This window comes from Thunnus thynnus, chromosome 22 (genome assembly GCF_963924715.1).
Source record: "Thunnus thynnus chromosome 22, fThuThy2.1, whole genome shotgun sequence".
In the NCBI taxonomy this organism is placed as follows: Eukaryota; Metazoa; Chordata; class Actinopteri; order Scombriformes; family Scombridae; genus Thunnus; species Thunnus thynnus.
Window position 1 is genome coordinate 21,010,938 of NC_089538.1, and position 20,291 is coordinate 21,031,228.

At 42.2% G+C, this 20,291-nt stretch overlaps 1 protein-coding gene across 1 annotated transcript in view; it reads left to right on the forward strand.

Annotated features, from left to right (window-relative positions):
* The window catches only part of cyp26b1 (cytochrome P450, family 26, subfamily b, polypeptide 1), a 38,871-nt gene that overhangs the window by 14,133 nt on the left and 4,447 nt on the right, over positions 1-20,291 (forward strand). The window contains exons 2-6 of the mRNA XM_067579185.1: positions 5,204-5,428; positions 17,119-17,237; positions 17,478-17,634; positions 17,862-18,017; positions 19,907-20,191. Of these exons, the coding sequence (XP_067435286.1) occupies positions 5,204-5,428; positions 17,119-17,237; positions 17,478-17,634; positions 17,862-18,017; positions 19,907-20,191 (942 nt within the window). The remainder of the gene's footprint in view (positions 1-5,203; positions 5,429-17,118; positions 17,238-17,477; positions 17,635-17,861; positions 18,018-19,906; positions 20,192-20,291) is intronic.

Genomic DNA, 20,291 nt, shown 5'->3' on the forward strand with positions numbered 1-20,291 from the left:
TTTTTTTCCATTTTCTTGCAGGGACTAAGACATATGAAAACCTTCAGTATCCTGCCAAAATGTGTGTGTGTGTATGTGTGTGTGAAAAGAAAATAAAGAGAAATGGAAAGAGAAAACGTACGAGGAGATACACACACGGTGCACGAAGCTGCGCACACACACACAGTCAAAAAAAAAAAGTACACAATCGACCCAATCTGATGCTGTATCTTGGAGTGTGAAAGGGAGCCTTGTCTGGCTGCCTGAGGAACTCCCTTCAAATTGGACTGTGTGTGTGTGTGTGTGTGTGTGTGTGTGTGTGCGTGTGTGTCAGCAGGCCTGCCAGGCAGACATACTAAACCACTCTACATCCATGTGGCAGCAAAATGTAGCTTGGAAAACAACCCCACTCTAACACACACACACACCCTGAGGGCTCCAGAGGCCAGTCGGCGACCTGGTGTGGTGTGTGTGTGTGTGTGTCTTTTAATGTGTGTGTGTGTGTGTGTGTGTGTGTGTGTGTGTGTGTGTGTGCATGCCACAGTAAAAAGAGGAAGTGTACAGGAGCTGTGAAAACAGTTCAGGTCAACAGTTTGTACCCAGACACATCGACAGAGAGAGAAAAAAGAAACCAAAATCTTAAAAAGATGAAGGAATAAGGGATGAAAAGAATCAACGTTTCTTTAAAAATACACCTTTAAAAGAGAAAACTGTCCATATGTAGGTGGATATTTTGGAAGTTGGAAGTTTAATTCCCTCGAAAATCACACAGCGTTTGCTTTCTGAACTCACCGTTTTGCAACTGGAAGAAATGTATTGCAGAAGTGGTCACGTCTGCTTTCTCCGACCACAGAGAGCGGCACGTAGACCAGAACGCGACGCGGGCTATAAGACAGGATGTGTTTTATAGAAACGCTCAGAAAGAAATCTCCAACACACACACACACACACACACACACACACACGGTGTAGATAAACTAACACGTCATGAAAAAGGTCTTAACATCTGAAGTAGCTTAAGTGCAATTACAAACACAGCTACAAAGGTGGGGCGTGTTGGGCTGAATGCTAATTAATGGCATTTTTCATCTATAAAAGCAGTCTGGCAATCAGAGTTTTCAAAGCAACATGAAACAGCGAATGGAGCTGCAAAGAGGCCGAGGCATCTGTGCTCAATTTGGGTCGAGTTCACACAAGAAAAACGTTGAGATGTGAGGTGCGTCGCAATAAGGGAAGAAAGAGATGAGCTGCAAGGAATGAAACGAAAAAAGTAGGCGAGACTGCAGACTGGTTTTCTTGGACCTCTTGGACAGTATGTGTGTGTGTTTTTTTTATGCTGCATCATCTGAAAAGTTAAGAAGTATTTTTCCAACTTTTTTTTTGACTCGAGAGAAAAAACAAATCGCAAAAGCAGGGAGAAAGAAAGTGAAGAAATAAGTGTTTGTGTGGATAAAGCCTGTAAAACAAAAGGCAAGAAAATTATTTAACATGTCAAGATGTAAAATTTCTGTTGAGTCATGATACCAAACGTGGCAAAGAGGAAGAGCTGGGGAAATAAGGGGATATAATTATTTAGTCGTGCGGCTCAGACTGAATGGATCAAGTCCTGATAGTGATTCATGGGGGTTTGTGTGACGCTCAAAACAATTTATCCACCGTTTTACAGCCGCAGCATGATGTCAGCATGTCCACAGTGTTTTTGTAGTTACTCTCACCGCCAGAAGGGGGCGACAAAAGTCCCGCACTGCAGCTTTAAGTGCGTGATCGTCCAGTATGCGTGTCACTCCTGGGGGATACTGGGCCGAATGGGGATTTGACAGCTTATGACTTACATTTGCAGCAAAGTCTAGAGGAGATGCAGGAATTGGGGCTCTCCACCAATCAGTTTAATTGTCACGAGCTGAACTACTCTGACTATAAAAGTCTTCTGTGGTTTGCTTTTTGATGATGTCACAGTGAAACTTGGAGCGTTTTGTAGGCAGTTGCATAATGGGAAATGTAGGAGTTGAGTGTTTTCAGAGCTTCAACCAAACTAGGGAATAAAAGTCAGAGTATCTCGGCCTCTGCGGCTTCGATTTTGACCCTTTTCTTTTCTTAATGTGTCTCTCGTGAGTCTCTCAACTTTATTGAAGGGTTACAAACACGCTGAATGCATTTCAGATGAAGAGAATTGTAGATAATCTTCCTATTATACTTAGCTGACACTTTCATCCAGAGTGGCTTGCAGTGACTGAGCAGGTAGCAGGTTTAGTGTGTTGTTTAAACACTTACCGTCTTGGCAACTGAGGCCTTTTTTTTTTGATTTGATTGTATTAAATGTATCAAGACTTCGCTGCAGGACTCTGAGCCACAAATTACACTGTACACCAGAATCACTGTGAGGATAAATTTGTAGCTTCTAGTCAGCGGAGCGGAGAAAAATCTGAAGCTGAAGTGTTTGTGCACGTGCACACACACACACACACACACACATGCACACATGCACTGCTAACCACTGCTGTGTGAGGTGTGTCTCAAACAGGAAACAAACTACCTGCTAAAATTAGTTGCATTCACACACGTACACACGACTAAACACTAAAATTATGGTTCATACACCCAGAAGCTCGCTCTCTTTCTCTGTCACACGTATAGTTTGAGGGTTACAGTAGATCTTTACGTTAATATCACCAAAATTAGAGAGAAAATGGAAGAGAAAAGGTCTTTTTTATCTACATAATAATAAAAAAACATGAAAATGCTTAAATGAGAACAAGAAACTCGTCTCTCTTTTATTTAAATGTGAGACCAAACTGATTTACAGCACCTCATAGTACTGCTTCTTTGGTGCGTATGTTTATATATGTTACCAGTGTGTGTGTGTGTGTGTGTGTGTGTGTGTGTGTGTGTGCCTCACAGTTGTACATATCTCTTTCCCCAGGAGTACACTGGGGTCAAACCAGTTAGTGTTGTCACGGCAATTTGCAGTTAGGCCTCTGCGTGTTTGTTTGCTTTGCACGTTTTTTTTTTTTTTTTTGTGAATTTTATGAATTTGGTGTGTGTGTGTGTGTGAGAGAGAGAGTGTGTGTGTGTGTGTATCTTAACATGCATGACCACATGTATGTACTGTATCTGTTTCTCTGCACATGTGTGTGTTCACTGTATGTGTGTGTGTGTGTGTGTGCTTGCGTGTGAATGATATGTTTGTCTGTAAGAGGTGTGTATGCCCTATATGTGTGTGTGTGTGTGTGTGAGAGCGATAGAGTGTGTGTGTGTGTAACACAGTAAGCTGCCCTCGGGCTGATATATATTCTTTTCACTCAAACAGCCCATTTACAGTTCTGGGGTCGGCTCCCTCTCGCTCTGCCGTGACCCGGACCGTTTAGAGGTCAGCGTCAAAGCTGAACCCAGGTCAGCTCGCTAACTGACTCCAGCTCGGGTCCTCTGGGGGTTTACTGACAGCCGGGCTGCTCAAACTGTGGGGCAGGGGCCCCGAAATGGGCTGCGTGGCTTCTTCTGGTGGGTCACAATGTGAAAAAGGGACGTGAGATGGTTTTTTTTGGTATCCTCTGTGGCTCAGACGTTTGGGAAACTTTTTTTTATCAATGAGCATTTCTGTGGTCCAGTTCTTCTAGTTCAGCTGTAAATTTTGGCGTCTTCTTTCTTGGATTTTCTGTTTCGTTTTCTCTTCTATTCAGCCAAAGAAATGATGGCTATCACTGCATCACTTGCTAACCACCCATCTGCCTCTTTTTCTTCGGTTTTCCCCTATCAAACTGGAATTGAAAGTAGTAAAGCTTTCATGAACTGGAAATAGGTTGGATAATGGTCATATCTGGGAATATTAAAGCCAAATTTACCAATAATCTAAGGTCCTGAAAGTGTCTTTTATAGTCATTGTTGTATCTATTTGATACAACAAGTGGTTACAAGATAAACCTTGGTGGTCGCTGTATAGTTAACAGGACAGTAAATGGATAATTTGACTTCTTCAGGCCTCAAAACAAGCTGTAGACGTATGAAACAGGCGACAAAGGGGTCACAAGAAGTTACATTTGTAAGGCTCTTCAGACTCAAAAATGACTCTTACATGTTTAAAATATACCACAGCATCAGTAGTGGACACACACACATCAAAATTATTCTATTTGAAAGGATGAGCTGAGGCTGAAATTGATGAAACCCTCAAAGTCTCTTTGCATTCTGGTCCTTCTGGATGAAAATTTTCATTTACTGCATTTGGAGCTTGAGCTGAAAAATGTTTTGAGAACCTTTGACCTCAACTATTCAGAGGCTGATTGTCCTAAAGGCAATTTAAATCAGTTTTCATTGAGTTAACCTGATGTATACGGACTCCTTAAACATCTGCAGTCTGCTACCTTCAAGTTTACTTTTGCTCTGGGAGCAGAGATGATGGAAACATCAGTAACTTTTCGCATGTGGGGACTCTCCAGAAATGGTCCGTTTGGGCCCCAAAACCACAGAGAGAAAAAAAAATACTTACTCAGAGCTTTTAGAGGTGAAGATCAAAGCCGGAGTGAAGGTCAGAATCTAAAGGCTGGTTTAAATTAATAGCAAATGCAAAAATCAGTCGTAAGAAATGCTGCAGAGCTCAAAACTATCAGACTGGGAGAAGGACGTGAAGGTTTTGGTCGGTTTTCTTTTGTTAACGGTGATAGTGAGGGTGAGGAGAACGATGCGGACGTTGGGGATAATGGTGATGATGATGGGGAGAAAGATAAAGATATGGATTGAGTTGTCCACGACACGTCCGTTACGGTTTTTCTCTGAGAACTGAGCATTAAAAAAGTGGCGAACGTGACCGAGTAGCATGAAATATAATATAAAATTAGAAGTGGGAGAGGTGCGGAGATGAGGGGGATCTCCGTTTCGTTGTGAAAGGGACGGGGAAAAGCGTTTCTCTAACGTCAGTGAAGCAGGGTGGAGTGTTTGGGGATTTCCTCGACAGAAATCTCCTCTCACACCTCTACTGGTAAAGGGAAATTCCACCTTTCAGCAAGTTCACAACATTTTTGGCGACAGTCGCTCCACCTACAAATCCGTCCAATCCTCATTCTTCATCGTTTTGAGTTTTCCTACCTTCTTAAACAAACAGAAATTTGCCGTATACGTCACGGTAGACTGTTGCAGACGGATTAGCCTCTTTATGTTCAGTGGGAAAGTGAGGATTGTGTAGAGCTCTAACATTGATCTATATGTCTCCTCTCTCTCTCTCTCTCTGTAGGGTTCGGGCTTCCACGCGTCGAGGAGGCAGAAGTACGGCAACGTGTTCAAGACCCACCTGCTGGGTCGACCTCTAATCCGGGTGACGGGCGCCGAGAATGTGCGCAAGGTGCTGATGGGCGAGCACACGCTGGTGACGGTGGACTGGCCTCAGAGCACCGCCACACTGCTGGGACCCAACTCGCTGGCCAACAGCATCGGAGACATCCACCGCAAGAGGAGGAAGGTCAGTACACACATATATACATACATGCACTTGTTGGAGACCTCTTGACATGCACTTCACTCCGTAAATGTGCAGCAAACTTCTCATGTAAGCATCATGTCAAGGGTTCAAGGAGTATGCCATTGATCTCTTGATGCTCGAATACTCAAAAAATTACACTAGATGTAGCCTGCTTGGAGTCAAAGTGCTTAAAATAGATTTAAACTAAGATGCAGAGTAAAAGCGAAACATTAAACATTGAATTTTGGTGGAATATTCCTTTTATGAAAGGCTTCAGCACAAGTTAATAACATATAATATGGAAAGATATGAAACACCTGTTTTGTTTGGGCTAATTTTTTGATTAATTTTTTGCATTTAAAGGAGGCATAAGAGAAAAAAATCCAACTGTCATTGAGGTAACGATGCCTGCAATGTGCATACTTTTACATGCTGTCATAATCTTTTTTTTCTGCTAATTGCACAAATAGATTACTGTAATATTTATGTACAATTGAATTGAATGAAGTTACTTAAATGGAAAAGCTAAAGCACACCAAAGGTTAAATACACCTATAGACAGAGATGTAAATACTCTTCTTGTTTCATATTTTAAGATAATAGATCTATCCGAGGTATAAGAGAAAAAAAAAGGTATAATAATCGTCAGACAATCAGTCAAATCAGCTTAAATGTTCAAATCGCCAAGTATTTATAGAATGAAACTCAAGCAAAATGTTTTACTGTACTCGCAACACGTGCATAAATATAAGAATTAAATATTTTGGAATTTTCTTAACTGTACGAGGTGCTACAGATTGTAAATACTATGCTGCAGAATCATGTATTTCATATGTTAAATAAATGGTTAAATAAATAGGTTTGAGAATCAGAGACGAGTCTCCCTGCAAGCTGTTCACAGAGACAAACTCTTGTTCATCTGCAAAATAAGTGTTGAAATCCATCAGTGATGCAATCCCTGAGAAAACTGAGACTCTTCTTCCTTCATATCAGTATTTTCCGATTCACTGCAACTCTACAGCAGCGCTGCTGCAGTCAGAACATAAAAGGCCTTTATAGAGCTTCTTTACTGCGTACCAGATACAAAATATCTCGCTGGAGTCACGGCTCTATCGTAACAAAGCTGCCGTATTCGCTCGCCAAAAAAACAGATGCCAGAAGTGTTACGTCCACACATCCACATCCAGTTTAAGACAAACACATTCTATTAAAACACACATTCAGGTGCAAATAAATGCATGAAGTCATCAATATTTATGCCTGGAAGTGGGATAAGTAGCGGAGACAACACACACACACATTTGTCATCAGAAAGGTGGGACACACTCGTCCGTGCAAACAGACGGAGAGAGAGAGTATCTGTGTAAAGTTATCCAGTCCTCACAGTCTTATCAGCAGCGTTCTGGCTGCTGAAGCGTGAGAACGACTCCTCCGTCGCTCTCCTCCGCTCATCTACATGGAAAGAGAGAGAGAGAGAGAGAGAGAGAGAGAGAGAGGGGGGAAAAAAGAGAGACAGTGGGTAATTCCGGGTAATCCCGCCCGCCCTGGATTACTTCTTTTTTTTTGTCTTATCTTGTCTGCTTAATTTCTCTCTGACTCTGCTTAGCATCACTCTCTCTCTCTTTTCTCTCAGTCTCTTTTTTTCCACCTCTCTCTCTCTCTCTCTCTAATTTCTATGCCAGGACCATTTCAGGTAATCAGCCACTTACCTCCGCCTCTATTATCCCCTTATCCCAGGGGTGCATACCTTCCTCTCTCTCTCTCTCTCTCATACACGCACACACACACATTTGATGAACACAAAGTCATTGATAATCACACACACACACACACACACACACACACACAGGACGAGAATGAGAAGAACAAGAAGCAGAATCTGGTGTGTTTTCCTGTAAATCAGTCTCTCGTTTTACTCTCACCGGATCCTCCGTGCAGCAGGAAGGGAGGGTGATTTTTTTTTTTTTTTTTTTTTTTTCTCCTGGAGGCGGGGTCAGGTTTCGTTGCCGCGGTGCCCGGGGACGGCAAGGGGTCGGCTGGGTCTAATCTGGGCTCTGATCCCCTCTCCGCTCCCTGGAGACCCCCGCACTAACCTCATGTAATGACCCCTGATTAGGAAGGCTGCCTCCGACACAGCACAAAGAGGGGCTTTCTGTGGGGGCCCGACACACACACACACACACACACACACACACACACACACACATAACAGTACACGAAAGCATATGTGCACACACACCTGAACATTCTCAACCCTAATAGCCAGATACAGAGATGGATATAAGGTCGGTAAAGCTGATTATGGTTATAGGTTGAAGCCCGGTGTTGCTAAGCAACCACGCTGCTTAAGTGCCTTTGAGCAAGTCAAGGAAACCCACTACCTGCCTGCTGCTCTGTACATGACCTCTGACCTCCCTGAGGAGGCAAGAGGAAGGCGGGTTTCCCTACTGAGATCAAGTGATGAAGCATCATGTTACAAAGTCGCTGCTATGAATGAAATCTGAAATCTAAAAGTGATTAAACATCTTTTATTTTTAAAAAGAAAAAGTCCACGTTGCATCTAAAAGATGATTAGTGCACAAAAGAAGCTTTTCTGCTCATACGGTAGCTCTGTCAGGAGAAAAAATCAGATGTCAGACAGGAAATGATGCATTCATTTGGATAAAACAGAAGAAGAAGAAAGAAGAAGAAAATTAGCGTGATCATCATCACTGAGCATAAAACAAACGAAGAAGAAAATGCCACCCACAGAGGAGAAAAACCTCAAAAAAAAAAAAAAAAAGGAGGAGGAGGTATGATCCTGCCCACATTTATTGATCGACAAAACCTTGACGAATAATTAACTTCACTTAACGTATTGACCCGCTGCGAGTATTGATCTCACCGTCTCGTTCAAGGGCGCTACTCCAGCAGGACATGTGATCGCTTGTTTGACCTTCTGGCTGTTATGGGAAACAAATTAACATCCTTTTGATTACAGAAAGATAAAGAGACAGATAGAAGGACAGACAGTGAAGGAAATTAGAAAGCGGGCAGAGAGGTCAGCTGGCTGGGTTTCAAAGCTTATGTAGGCGTGTGTGTGTGTGTGTTTGGGGAGGTGGGGGGGGCGAGATTGGCAGCACTTCCTCCTGTTTTCTGGGTAATAAAACTAAGTCAATAGACAGAAGTGAAACAACATCAACTGCGAGGAAGAATGAACGACTGGCTTACCGTCTGACCCACTGGACCAGAACTGCTCTGTGCGTTTATATGTGTGTGTGTGTGTGTGTGTGTGTGTCTACCCCTCCTTGTGGTTTTCATACGGAAAAACAATCTTCACACAGCACATTAGCCTTCGGTGGATCAACAGAGCCAGCCAGTTTCCATATAACCCCGTGTTAAGCTAGGAAACTAACTCCCTCAAAGAGCCACAGCGGCCTGGTTTTCCACTACAGGCCAACCAGGGCCAAACGAGGCCAGCCAGGGCTTTACACATCATCCTGGTCCGAAAACAACATCAAACATACTTATTTCTGCTGTGAACAAACAGATTTTTATCGCTTTGGTTTGGTTTGTTTATGAGGTCCTTGCACAGTCTGGAGCTGGAGACCGCTGTCGCTGTTTTCGCACTTTCGCCTGAAGTTTCTATGCACAAGTTCAAAAGCTACACGTCAGCCGTCAAGTCTTATATTTGTAAAGGCAGATTGGTGCACCAGTATCAAGGAAATAACAGAGGCAGTGCAAACATCACACACCACAGGGCGTCATACAGTTTCCTAACGAACTATTCTGCATGTGAGAAATACATTTAAGTGCATTTGAGTTTAACAAATCTCTTATCAAAGCTTTATCTCCTCTCTTTCAGTTCTTATCTTTTAGCTTGAGGTTTAATTACTGAATGCAAAATGTTTTAACCTGCACACCATAAAGTCTTAATAAAAGGTGTGTAGCACAAACGTTTCTGCACCAACACAGGTGATTTTAAAGTCCTCCTACACTTAAAAATGTCTCTAGATTATTCTTACTTCACTGCCGCCTTCACATTCACCTGCCGAAAGAGGAAAGTTTCCTGAAATGTGAGTTTAAGGTGTGTACTTGTGAGCATGATTTATGACATCACAACCAGTTTGGAGCCAATCGTGGTCCAGTGTGCGACTTACACATGTATGATGCAGAAACTTGGAACCTTTTGACATGAACAATATTTGCATTTTTCGTAGATTCTGGGATTTTTAAAGGATTTTAACGAGATAATTGAACGTTTTTTGTGTTGGGACCCTGACTAAAAGCTGGGTTAATTACACCTTTATCATCCCAATTAGTACATGGAGTCTGGTGCCATCATGTTATAACAGCAAAGCTTCACACTCCTTTAACCTGACCAGAAGAAGTAGTCAGAATAACTTAAAACACCTGCACAGGACCTTTAAAATGGGATAAATCTATTTAGATTGTTTTAGATTCAGTTTTTTAGTTTTCAGCATGCAAATAAAACAAAACCAAAAGGTCAAAGCTGTAATGTTTCAAAACAAATTCAACCTTTCTGAGCTAACTATGCAATTAAGGACCTGCAACAGTATAAACTGATAAAAATAACAGTCATTGTGCAGTAATAAATGTGCTGAGATGGTCTTCAGAAAGCCCCACCTGACCTTCAGGGGAAAAACGCCCCTTTATACTGAAATAACACCAGGAGAATCCCATATACACACACATGCAACTACACACTATTGACAGTGGCAGCCAGTTCTCTATTTTCACCCCTCTGACATACCTCTGCCTTTTCTATTCCTTCACAGCTCAAATTCCCTTTTCTCTCTCTCTCTCTCTCTCTCTCTTTTCTTTCCTTCTCCTGTCGGCTCCACATTTTCCTTTCCCCCTTGTTTTTTCTCTTCTTTTTTTTTTTGGAACCATCCTTCAATCCCTAAAAATTTAGGAGTGGGAGAAATAGAGGGAAGGAAAAGAGAGGAGTGAGACAGAGAGAGAGGGGAGGTGGGGGGAGAGATTGGGAAAAAAAGACGTGGAGAGATTGAAATTGACCTCTATCTCAATTTATGTGTCACATTTAACTTGACATCTTCTTGACAAGCTGCTTGTCTTACACTGAATCCAACTTTTCTTTCTGTTTTTTTCTTGCTCTGATACTCAGAAAAATAAATGATAGGTATTATCAAAGTTGCACTTAAGTAGTTTAGAGGTGAAATCAGCATCACCTCCTTCTAACTAACAGTCTCTCACTCTCTTTTTTTGGAAGATGATGGTGGAAGATGCACTCTTATATGTGTGCTGTATATGAGGTTCGTTGTCTGTCTCCTGTGCTTCTGCTCATCACCAGTAGAGGGCACTGCCAATTCTAACTGAGTCGAGGGCCCCTGTTCTGTCTCTCTCATCTTTGCTTTTTTTTTTTTTTCTCATTTTGATGAGTGTCAGTGGTCAGTTTTTTATTGTTAATAGAAAAAGATGAACGCATTGTGAGTCACAGTAGAGATTCAACACACACACACACAACCACAAACCATGCATGATGCATCACTGTTGCCTTAAGAAAAACCGACTAGATTTTGGCCATTGATGAAAATATTAAGTGCAAAGTCAAGGTATTATACTGCATAAAGAGAAAAGTCAAGTTTTCCTTCAGTAGACAGTCAGAAAGTGTAAGATGTACAGTGTTTTTAAGAGTACTGTAGGGTAGATTAAACTACAGTAATGCCTCATATTCTGTGAGCTCATAAAACTTTATTCTGCAGAGTAACTGCAGATGTTTTTAGCTGAGTAAAAAGTTGAATATTTCTATATAAAAGTCTCACAAAATGGAAATTCTCAAATTAAGTGCCAGTACCTGAGAGCTGCACTCCAGTTATTATACTTTGTACCTCTGGGATCTTATTCAATTAAATAAAAACTGCATGTTCTTCGAGCTAAAATTTGAAGAACAGATTGAAATAGTTACAACAAATAAGTTACACTATTTCTCTGTTTCCGGTTTTGATTATTTAAACATGGTTTAGGGTTAAACAAAAGCTGATGTAATGTGATTTATCCTCCTAACTTCACCTGACTGCTCAAAACCTTCGCATCTAAAAGCGCTTCGGCTTCGCCATCCTTTCTCAGATCCAAAGTGACGACAGACGCGGGGGGAAAGACATATGGCGCGCTTGTCTCCTGCTTGACTAAAAGAGAAGAGAGAAAATTTTTAAAAAAGGATGTGATGAAGGGGCAGGGAGAGACGGGAAGAGGTGGGAGTAAAGAGAGAGAGAGAGAGAGAGAGAGAGAGAGAGAGGGAAGGAGGGGAAAGGGGAAAGGAGGGCAGAGAGAAGAATAAAGGAGTCTTTACATGTCTGTGGAACCAGCAGCTCGCAGCACTTTCACATAATTTAAGACATATGGACGTTATTAGGACGACCGTGTCTGTGTGTGTGTTGGTGACTATATCACTGTGTGTAAGAGTCTGGGAGTGTGTGTGTGTGTGTGTGTGACAGTGTGTGTGTGTGTGTGTGTCTTTAAGCCTGTGTCTTTGCGCTGCAGGCTACAGAAGACAGTCACGTTTTTGTGGTGCAGCAAAATGACTGTTGTACTGAACAATCCCTCCCCCCCCGCCGCCGCCTCCTTCACCACCCCCGTCCTGTGTGGAACTTGGAACGTCCCAGAGTGACACTGCATAAAAAACTGTGTTTGATTGGCAGCCAGGCTGTGTAGGGAGATACCATGTGTGTGTGTGTGTGTGTGTGTGTCTGACCTGTAGTTACCTTTTTGGAGACTTGGCCTCCCGTCGGCCTGCACACACACATCGACTGACTGACTCACTGGCCCTAAAGTAGCTCAACCCTGCAGCTCCGTGTCTATGTATGAGTGTGTAAGTCAAACCTGCCAACACTCCCATTTTTCCCTGGGTTTCTCCTGTATTTCGAGACCATCTCTCGCAGCGGCGCCCACCCGTTCTGTCGTTTCTCACGGGAAATTCCCGTAATTTGCACGGCTCTCAAACTTCATTATGAATAATCGTCATGCACGGATCCATAAGTTTTGTGTGTGTGTATGTTTGACGTTACCCGAGTTGCCAGATCATCTATGAAACACAATCTACACACACACACACACACAAATAGTCTACGCTCTACATACAATTTCAACCCATTTGTCACCGCAACCTGGCAACCCACAACCCCCGATTCAAAGGGTGTGTGTGCGCAGACAGGCGGGCCAGCTAACTTAGCTGTTGTCAAGATGTCAAGACAGGATGGAGGTCCACCTAAAAAATCCAAATCCAAATTTGAGATATGCAAAGGTAGCAAGCGTGTGTGTGTGTGTGTGTGTATGAACAGGCAAAGTAATCACCTAAATTGACCAATTATGCGTAATCCAGCATAGACAGGTTAAATAGCTAAATTCACAACGTTACACAACCTCTTTTAGCTTAACAAATATTTTTGCCCAATCACTTTTCAGTCTCTCTTCAGCGTGGGTTGTGGGTTGCTCTTTTAGATCCACTGAAGATTTCCTGGTGATTCTCAAACATATTTGTGTAATTCATAAATTTTGTGGCGAGTGATTAACAAATTGGCAAACAAAATCGGCTCGGTGACAGATTTAATAAATGGTTTCGGGTTAGAGTTATGCAGAAACCATCAAAGTGAACAACTGATTGATTGGTAACTGATTATATAATCAAGGAACTGAGTGACCCAGCCAATTGACCGACTGATTTACTGATAAGAAAAACCCATAAAAACGAATGAATGACTGCAGTATGTAACCAGCTAAATTTGTAACAGACTTTAAAACAACTGCGTAAAACATATTCACACGTGTAATTGACTAAATAACTAAATAAATGAGTAGTTAACCAAGTAATCAATCAAATGACAAAGGAATGACTTGGCGTAATCAACTTGACTAAATACCCTACTTAAACAAATAAGGCATAGGCATCCTTTTCTGGGCCAATCTGCAACCTTGCTTTATCCTGTTACCATAGCAACCCCCGTGGGACAATCAATATAACTTTGACAGCACTGGAAGACTTTGTGAAGTTGAATCATTCTCCCAAGTTTCATCCAAATCCGATAAACGGTCTTGGATAGCAGATGAACGGATGATGATTGATCGATCGTACGTCGACAGTTCACTAACTAACCGACTTCCTAACTAACAGAAGAAGTCGTGACAGCCTTGTGTTCCTTCTCAGACTGTTTTGAGGTCAGATAGTGTGCGTAATCCCCTGTGGTCAGGGTTGGAGAGCAGGTCATGTAAGCTGATCCGTGACCAGCGGCCCCAGGGTGCGGCAGCAGAGGAAATGTAGCGCTGCTAACGTCTTAGAGCGCTCTGTGATCTGCACTAACCACTCCCTAACACACACACACACACACACACACACACACATATATATACCCATACAGTGCATACACGTAATTCACACATGCACACTTTCATGCACACAGCACCAGCTCAGTAGACTATTGTTCATTCATTCTGAGGGCGACAGAGGGAGGGAAGCAGGGTTTGGAGGAATGAGGAGAGAAAGAGAGAGAGAGAGAGAGAGAGAGAGGGAAGAGGGCAATGGAGGAGAAAGAAAATGAAAGGAAAACGAGGTAGAGGACAAAATAAGAGCATGAGTGCCCGACTGATGGTTTGGTGGCTGAAACATGGACCTCAGGAACCACATGTACTGGCCTGGGCACAAGTCCCACTAGAAGCGCCTTTCTTCCCTCTCAGCCTCCATTCTGTCTCAATGAAAAGAAGCAGGAACACTTTGTTTTTATAACGCTGTTACTTCTGTGTGTTAACATATGGAAAATGTATTCCAAATACACATATATATGTATCGATCCAGTACCAAGTCCATTAAGTACCAATATACTATGATATATATATTGTGTGGTTGTGTTTTTTGAGGGTTCATTGTGGACAGATGCTACAAAGTGGTACCATTTTGAAACATCCTGTGATAGTGACTATAATCGTTGATTGTATAGTTTCTGCGGTGCTAAAAAGTAGAAGGAAAGTCATGAAAAGAACCCACGACCATGAAATATGTTGAGACAAACCACAGATTATATGCAATTACCAATTTGTGCAGGTTAGATAATAAAAAAGGAGTATATAAAAACATAAAAATAACTTCAAAACAAACCAAAAAAAGGAAATAGTGAATGGACTCCACTTATATAGCGTCCTTCTAGTCTTCCGACCACTCAAAGCGCTCTACACTACATGCACTTTGAGTGGCAGAGGCTGCCATGCAAGGTGCCAACCTGCTCATCAGGAGGAGTTTCTAATGTTTATTCACACACACATCAATGGCAAAGCCTTTCGGGAAGAATTTGGGGTTCAGTACGTTCCCAAGGACACGTTGCCTTGCGGCCTGGAGAAGCTGGAGATCGAACCGCTGATCTTCCGATTAGTGGACGACCTGCTCTACCTCTGAGCCACGGCCACCGCACAGTACAAAGAAACTATTGTATAGGCAAAACAAATCTGGATGCGTTTGTTCAACCCACATCTTAATTGGCATTTCCAACACAATTGCAAGGCTCTTAAAGTCAACTGAATTAGAGTATTGACCGTCCGCTGACAGAAGTATTCATCTCTAATATAAAATTTGCCTGTTCAAATGTTCCATTCCCATTTCATTGAGCAGAAAATGCAAACCACGTGTACCAGTCGCCCCAACTTGCTCGACAATGTGCTGCATTGGCTTCCTGCGATTACTGGGGACAACATTTCAGATAAAATAAAACCTGAATTTAATAAGCTGAAGGATTTCACAGCTTTTTATGGCTTGAGAAACTCTCGTGAACATTGAACTCTCGCAAACTTTTCTAAAAAAAAAACACAATTGTTCCTGTTTGTCTGTTAAAGTCGACATTTCTAAGAGTTTTAAACCCATTTAGCAGCAATATGCTTCACTCTCTTCTGGTCTCTTGTACATTTAAACCAATACATTACTGTTTTGGGAAAAGCTCTAAAGGTTAAACACACCAGAATGTTATTTATCCAAATAAACCTAAGTGTTAGTGACTGATTCATATTAATATAAAAGCCCTATTCTTAGTCCGGTCCGCTCTCTTTTCTCCTCTCCTCTCCAGTGTTCTCTACTTCTAAATCATTTCCAAAACTGTTTTAAGGGCAGTTTTGGAGGTTAAATCAGATGGAATGTTATTTGTCCAAACAACACTGACGACTGGTGACTGATTCATACTAAGAAATACTACAAGCAGCCAGGAAAGACTTAACTCTCGCCCCCCCTCCTCCTCCTCTCTTGCTCTTTCTGTCTGTCATTCTAGTTCTGCTGACTACAGGGGAAAACCTCCACAATGTATAAGTCTCTGCTGTTAAAAAGTAAAGAAGGAGAGAGTGGGGGAGAGGGAAAGAAAGAGAGAGAGAAATTGGGGATGAATAAGGAATGAGTATCGCAGAAAATGAATAAGAATGAACACATGATGGAAAGTCTTGTCTGGGTATATTTCAAGAGAGAGAGAAGGGGATTAATGGATAGAAAATTTCTAGAGATATTACTGATTGAGAAAGAGAGCAGTAGCATATAGAATAAACACAATGTTATGTTTTTAAAGTACAAAAACTACAGCAATATAAGTGTTTTTAGTGCCATCCATAGATGAAATGCCATTTTGGAGGGTTATTCATCATTGATATGTGCATTTATCATATAAATTTGGTTGCAGTTGCTCTCTAAGAGTTTGTCAAATGGACCATGCTTACAAAAATTTAGATACCAGTTGCAGGAAAATGGTATGACATCAAAAGACGTCTCTGTTTTTCAGTGTTACCCAAATATTTGTTGCACCAAATATGTGAGTGGTGAAAAAAATGAGGTTTTATGCAAACAAATCGAATTTGTGTAGCCAGGAATGTGTGCGACTTATATGGATATGCATTTATCATATAAATTTGGTTGCAATTGCTCTATTTGTCATATAAATGTGGTTGCAATTGCTCTCAGAGTTTGTTAAATGGACCATACCTACAAAAATTTAGATCCAGTTGCAGGAAAATGGTATGACATCAAAAGACGTCTCTGTTTTTCAGTGTTACCCAAATATTTGTTGCACCAAATATGTGAGTGATGAGATGAAATGAGGTTTTATGCAAACAAATCGAATGTGTGTAGGCAGGAATGTGTGCAAAAAGGTTAGATGCTTTGTAAATGGCTATATAATGGCGTTATCCAAACCAAAAACTCATCAATTCCTCCTTGGCCAATGGCTGAACTTTCCACCAAATTCCACAGAGAGTTTTGAGATGTTCTGCAAACTAACAGATACAGAAGACGAACAAACAAGACAAATAATAACCCTCCCGGGTGAAGATAATAAATGTAAATATTAAAGCAGAATAAACTTGCTCTTCCTGTCATCTACTCACACACCCTGTCAGTGAGGATTTACCACGCTCAGAGGTTTCCTAAAGACATTCTGCTTGTGTGCGTGTTTGTACTACTGTAAGACGGGTGGGGATTATAGTATACTGTATGTGTGCCTAATCAGTGCTTTTGTCCTCTGCTTTGACTTGTATCGGTTCAAACAAATGTCTCAATGCTTCCTGTCTGTGTTCCAAGTCTGATAATTTATGAGCATTTAATGAAAATCCTGGCTGATCTTTATCTGTGTCTCAATGGTTTTGTGTCATGTGTAGACAGGTGCATTCACATTCTGCATTTTTAATACAACTATGTGCTATTTCTGTCTACCCAGGTGTTTGCCAAAGTGTTCAGCCACGAGGCCTTGGAGTCCTACCTCCCCAAAATCCAGCAGGTCATCCAGGAGAGCCTCCGAGTGTGGAGCTCCAACCCTGAGCCCATCAATGTCTACAGGTACATTGGGGGTCCTAATGTAGAAATTGATTCTGAACAGGTAGAAACTTTTGATTAAAGAAGTAAAGTCATTGATTTGGGCACAAAAGGTATCATGTGCAAAATCATTGTCGGAACTGCTGGACAAGAACACAAAGAAAGGGTGTAAATGCAAGTGAAGACTCATCTTTAGTCAGGTATCACATTGCATTTTTAGACGAGGCGTGACTGATCGGATGCTGATTGGTTGTCTTTCCACAGGGAGAGCCAGAGATTGTCATTCACCATGGCGGTGAGGGTGCTGCTGGGCTTCAGGGTGTCAGAAGAGGAGATGAGGCATCTGTTCTCAACCTTCCAGGACTTTGTTAACAACCTCTTCAGCCTGCCCATAGACCTGCCATTTAGCGGCTACAGGAAGGTATGTATTGATCCTCTGTTCTGCTTTCCCGACAAACTTTCTCTCATTACTGTACAAAAGTAAACTTAACTTCTGTGTTGTCTTCTCACGGCAGGAAACACAACACATTTTGTATGTGCAGAGACATTAACCTGATTAAGAAATCTAAGCAAAGCGAGCAAAGCAAACACGAGCAACAGTTGTTGGCTACAATTGGTTAACTTTCTTCTTTCGTGTGTGTTTTGCAGGGTATCCGTGCACGAGACACACTGCAGAAAAGCATAGAGAAAGCCATCAGGGAAAAGCCGCTGTGTACCCACGGGAAGGATTACAGCGACGCACTTGATGTCCTGATGGAGAGCGCCAAAGAGAACGGCACTGAGCTCACCATGCAAGAACTGAAGGTAACACATCTATGCACAAAAGTCACCTGAGTAGGGAGGAGAAGATGTGCAAACATATGCTGGAGAGGAGCCAGACGCACACAAGAACACACACAAACACATGTTAGAGCATTAACACGGTACAGATACACACCAACTCTGGTGCACACCGTATATGTGCAAACATACTCACAGTCCGACACACATAAATAAGAACACACTCGCTGTTTACTTAGTAAAGTGCTGCCAGAGGGAACCTGCCTGGCCTGAGTGAACACACACACACACACATATCAACAATCATCATAATTAGTCTCACAAATCATCTTCATCAGAAACAACACGTGTGACCCATGATACACATCTTTATCTAGAATGTGACGACAGGGATGCTAAGCTGATGCCTGTAGACAGATTGTATCAGTGAAATTCACACACTCATACACACGCTCATGGACGGGCACACCCTCTATTTACCTATTAAAGTAATTCTGAGGAATTCTGTGGAAACTCAACTCTCTCTGCTTCGCTCTCGTTCCTGTGGTTTCTGGGTTAAGTCCAGGGCCAAAAATAAGTCAACACCCCCCCTGCTAGGGGTCTGAAAGAGGCCTCCTGTACACACACACTCACACACATATATAAATACACACACAAAGTGAACTGGGGAGCCCCTGTCGCAGAGGCCCAGGCCAAAGCACTCTCCTGCAGTTTTCTGACGCACGCATATATAACACATACACACACGTAGGTGGAGGCAGAGATGTGTTTTGACACAGATGATGGCAGATGAGGGGTTTATAATGAGTGTCGTGCAGCCCAGCCTCTGTGTTATTTATTCCACTACCTTAATAATGAACCTGGTACGGCAGGCTAAATGTTGTTATTGGATACGAACTTCATATTTCCAAACACACTACTTTTCAGGAACTAAAAACAACATACTTTTATTATGTATTGGCTTTAGACTTTTTTTTTGGCCGTACGTCGTTACGAAACAAATGGCAAGCTTGAGGTGCTGGTAGTGGATTCGTGCCCAAAGTATGGTTGAAGTCCCAGGTTGAGAGTTTTCTCACAATTTGGCTTAAAATCGTTAACCAAAAATATTTTGTATTTTAAAAAGAATAAATCAAAATACCGCTGCGGAGTTTATAACATGCAGGGTGAGAAAATATGCTTTCTACAGTAATAATTCTTGTATTTTGTATTGCCGCCACCTCAAAAACAGTAATCATGGCTTTGATTCGGCATTTGGATAATATCCACCTTCACCCTTCAGTTCACAACACTACCATCTATATTTCCACTTTCTGGACCCTTCATTCAAGTGACAAGCAATTAGCCCATCAGGAGCTGACGGAGAATCCAGTTGGCTTGCCCACAAAGTAAAGGCAAATCAACTCGTATGCCCTCACTATAGTCCTGCAGTCAGTTTGTGCTTGTGCTCATACTAGAATTATGCTTTATTTTCCGTATCAGTGACTGGCTCTCCCCTCAGCTCTGGCCTACGTAGTAAGTAGTAATAGTGATGGGTGCGGAGTCTGTGTTTGGATGTTTTTTCTTTTATCTTTGAGGAAAAGACTTTAAAAACATTCTTGCATCAGAGACGTATTGGGTTCACTGATAAAATGGTTCTCAACTTGGGACTTGGGAGCCCCCAACAGGTTGCACAACAACTCTGAGGGTTGAATCCAAAAAAACTTGTGTTACACAAACTTTTACTTATTTTTCTGTCTTTTATCATATCTTTTTATTTTGAAATATTGGAGGGTTTTACCTCTTTGGGAGTCTAGAGAATCACTCAGTTGAACTGGTCACAACCCTTAGACAAAGACATTTGTGACAAGAGGTCATAGGTAGACATTGCTCACCAGTGCACTGATATACCACTACATCTCTCTATCATCCCACAGGAGTCGACCATCGAGCTGATCTTTGCCGCCTTCGCCACCACTGCCAGCGCCAGCACCTCCCTCATCATGCAGCTCCTCCGCCACCCTGCTGTCCTGGAGCGCCTCAGGGAGGAGCTGAGAGCCAGGGGCCTCCTCCATAACGGCTGCCTCTGCCCTGAAGGAGAGTTGAGGCTGGACACCATCGTCAGCCTCAAGTACCTGGACTGTGTCATCAAGGAGGTGCTGAGACTCTTTACGCCTGTCTCAGGGGCCTACCGGACCGCCATGCAGACCTTTGAGCTTGATGTGAGTGACCTAGTAATACTTTCTTAGACACCGTAGGGATGATAATGGTTTTTATGTCTTTGTGTCTCTTGTCATGTGTAAAACAATGCTTTCCAAAGGG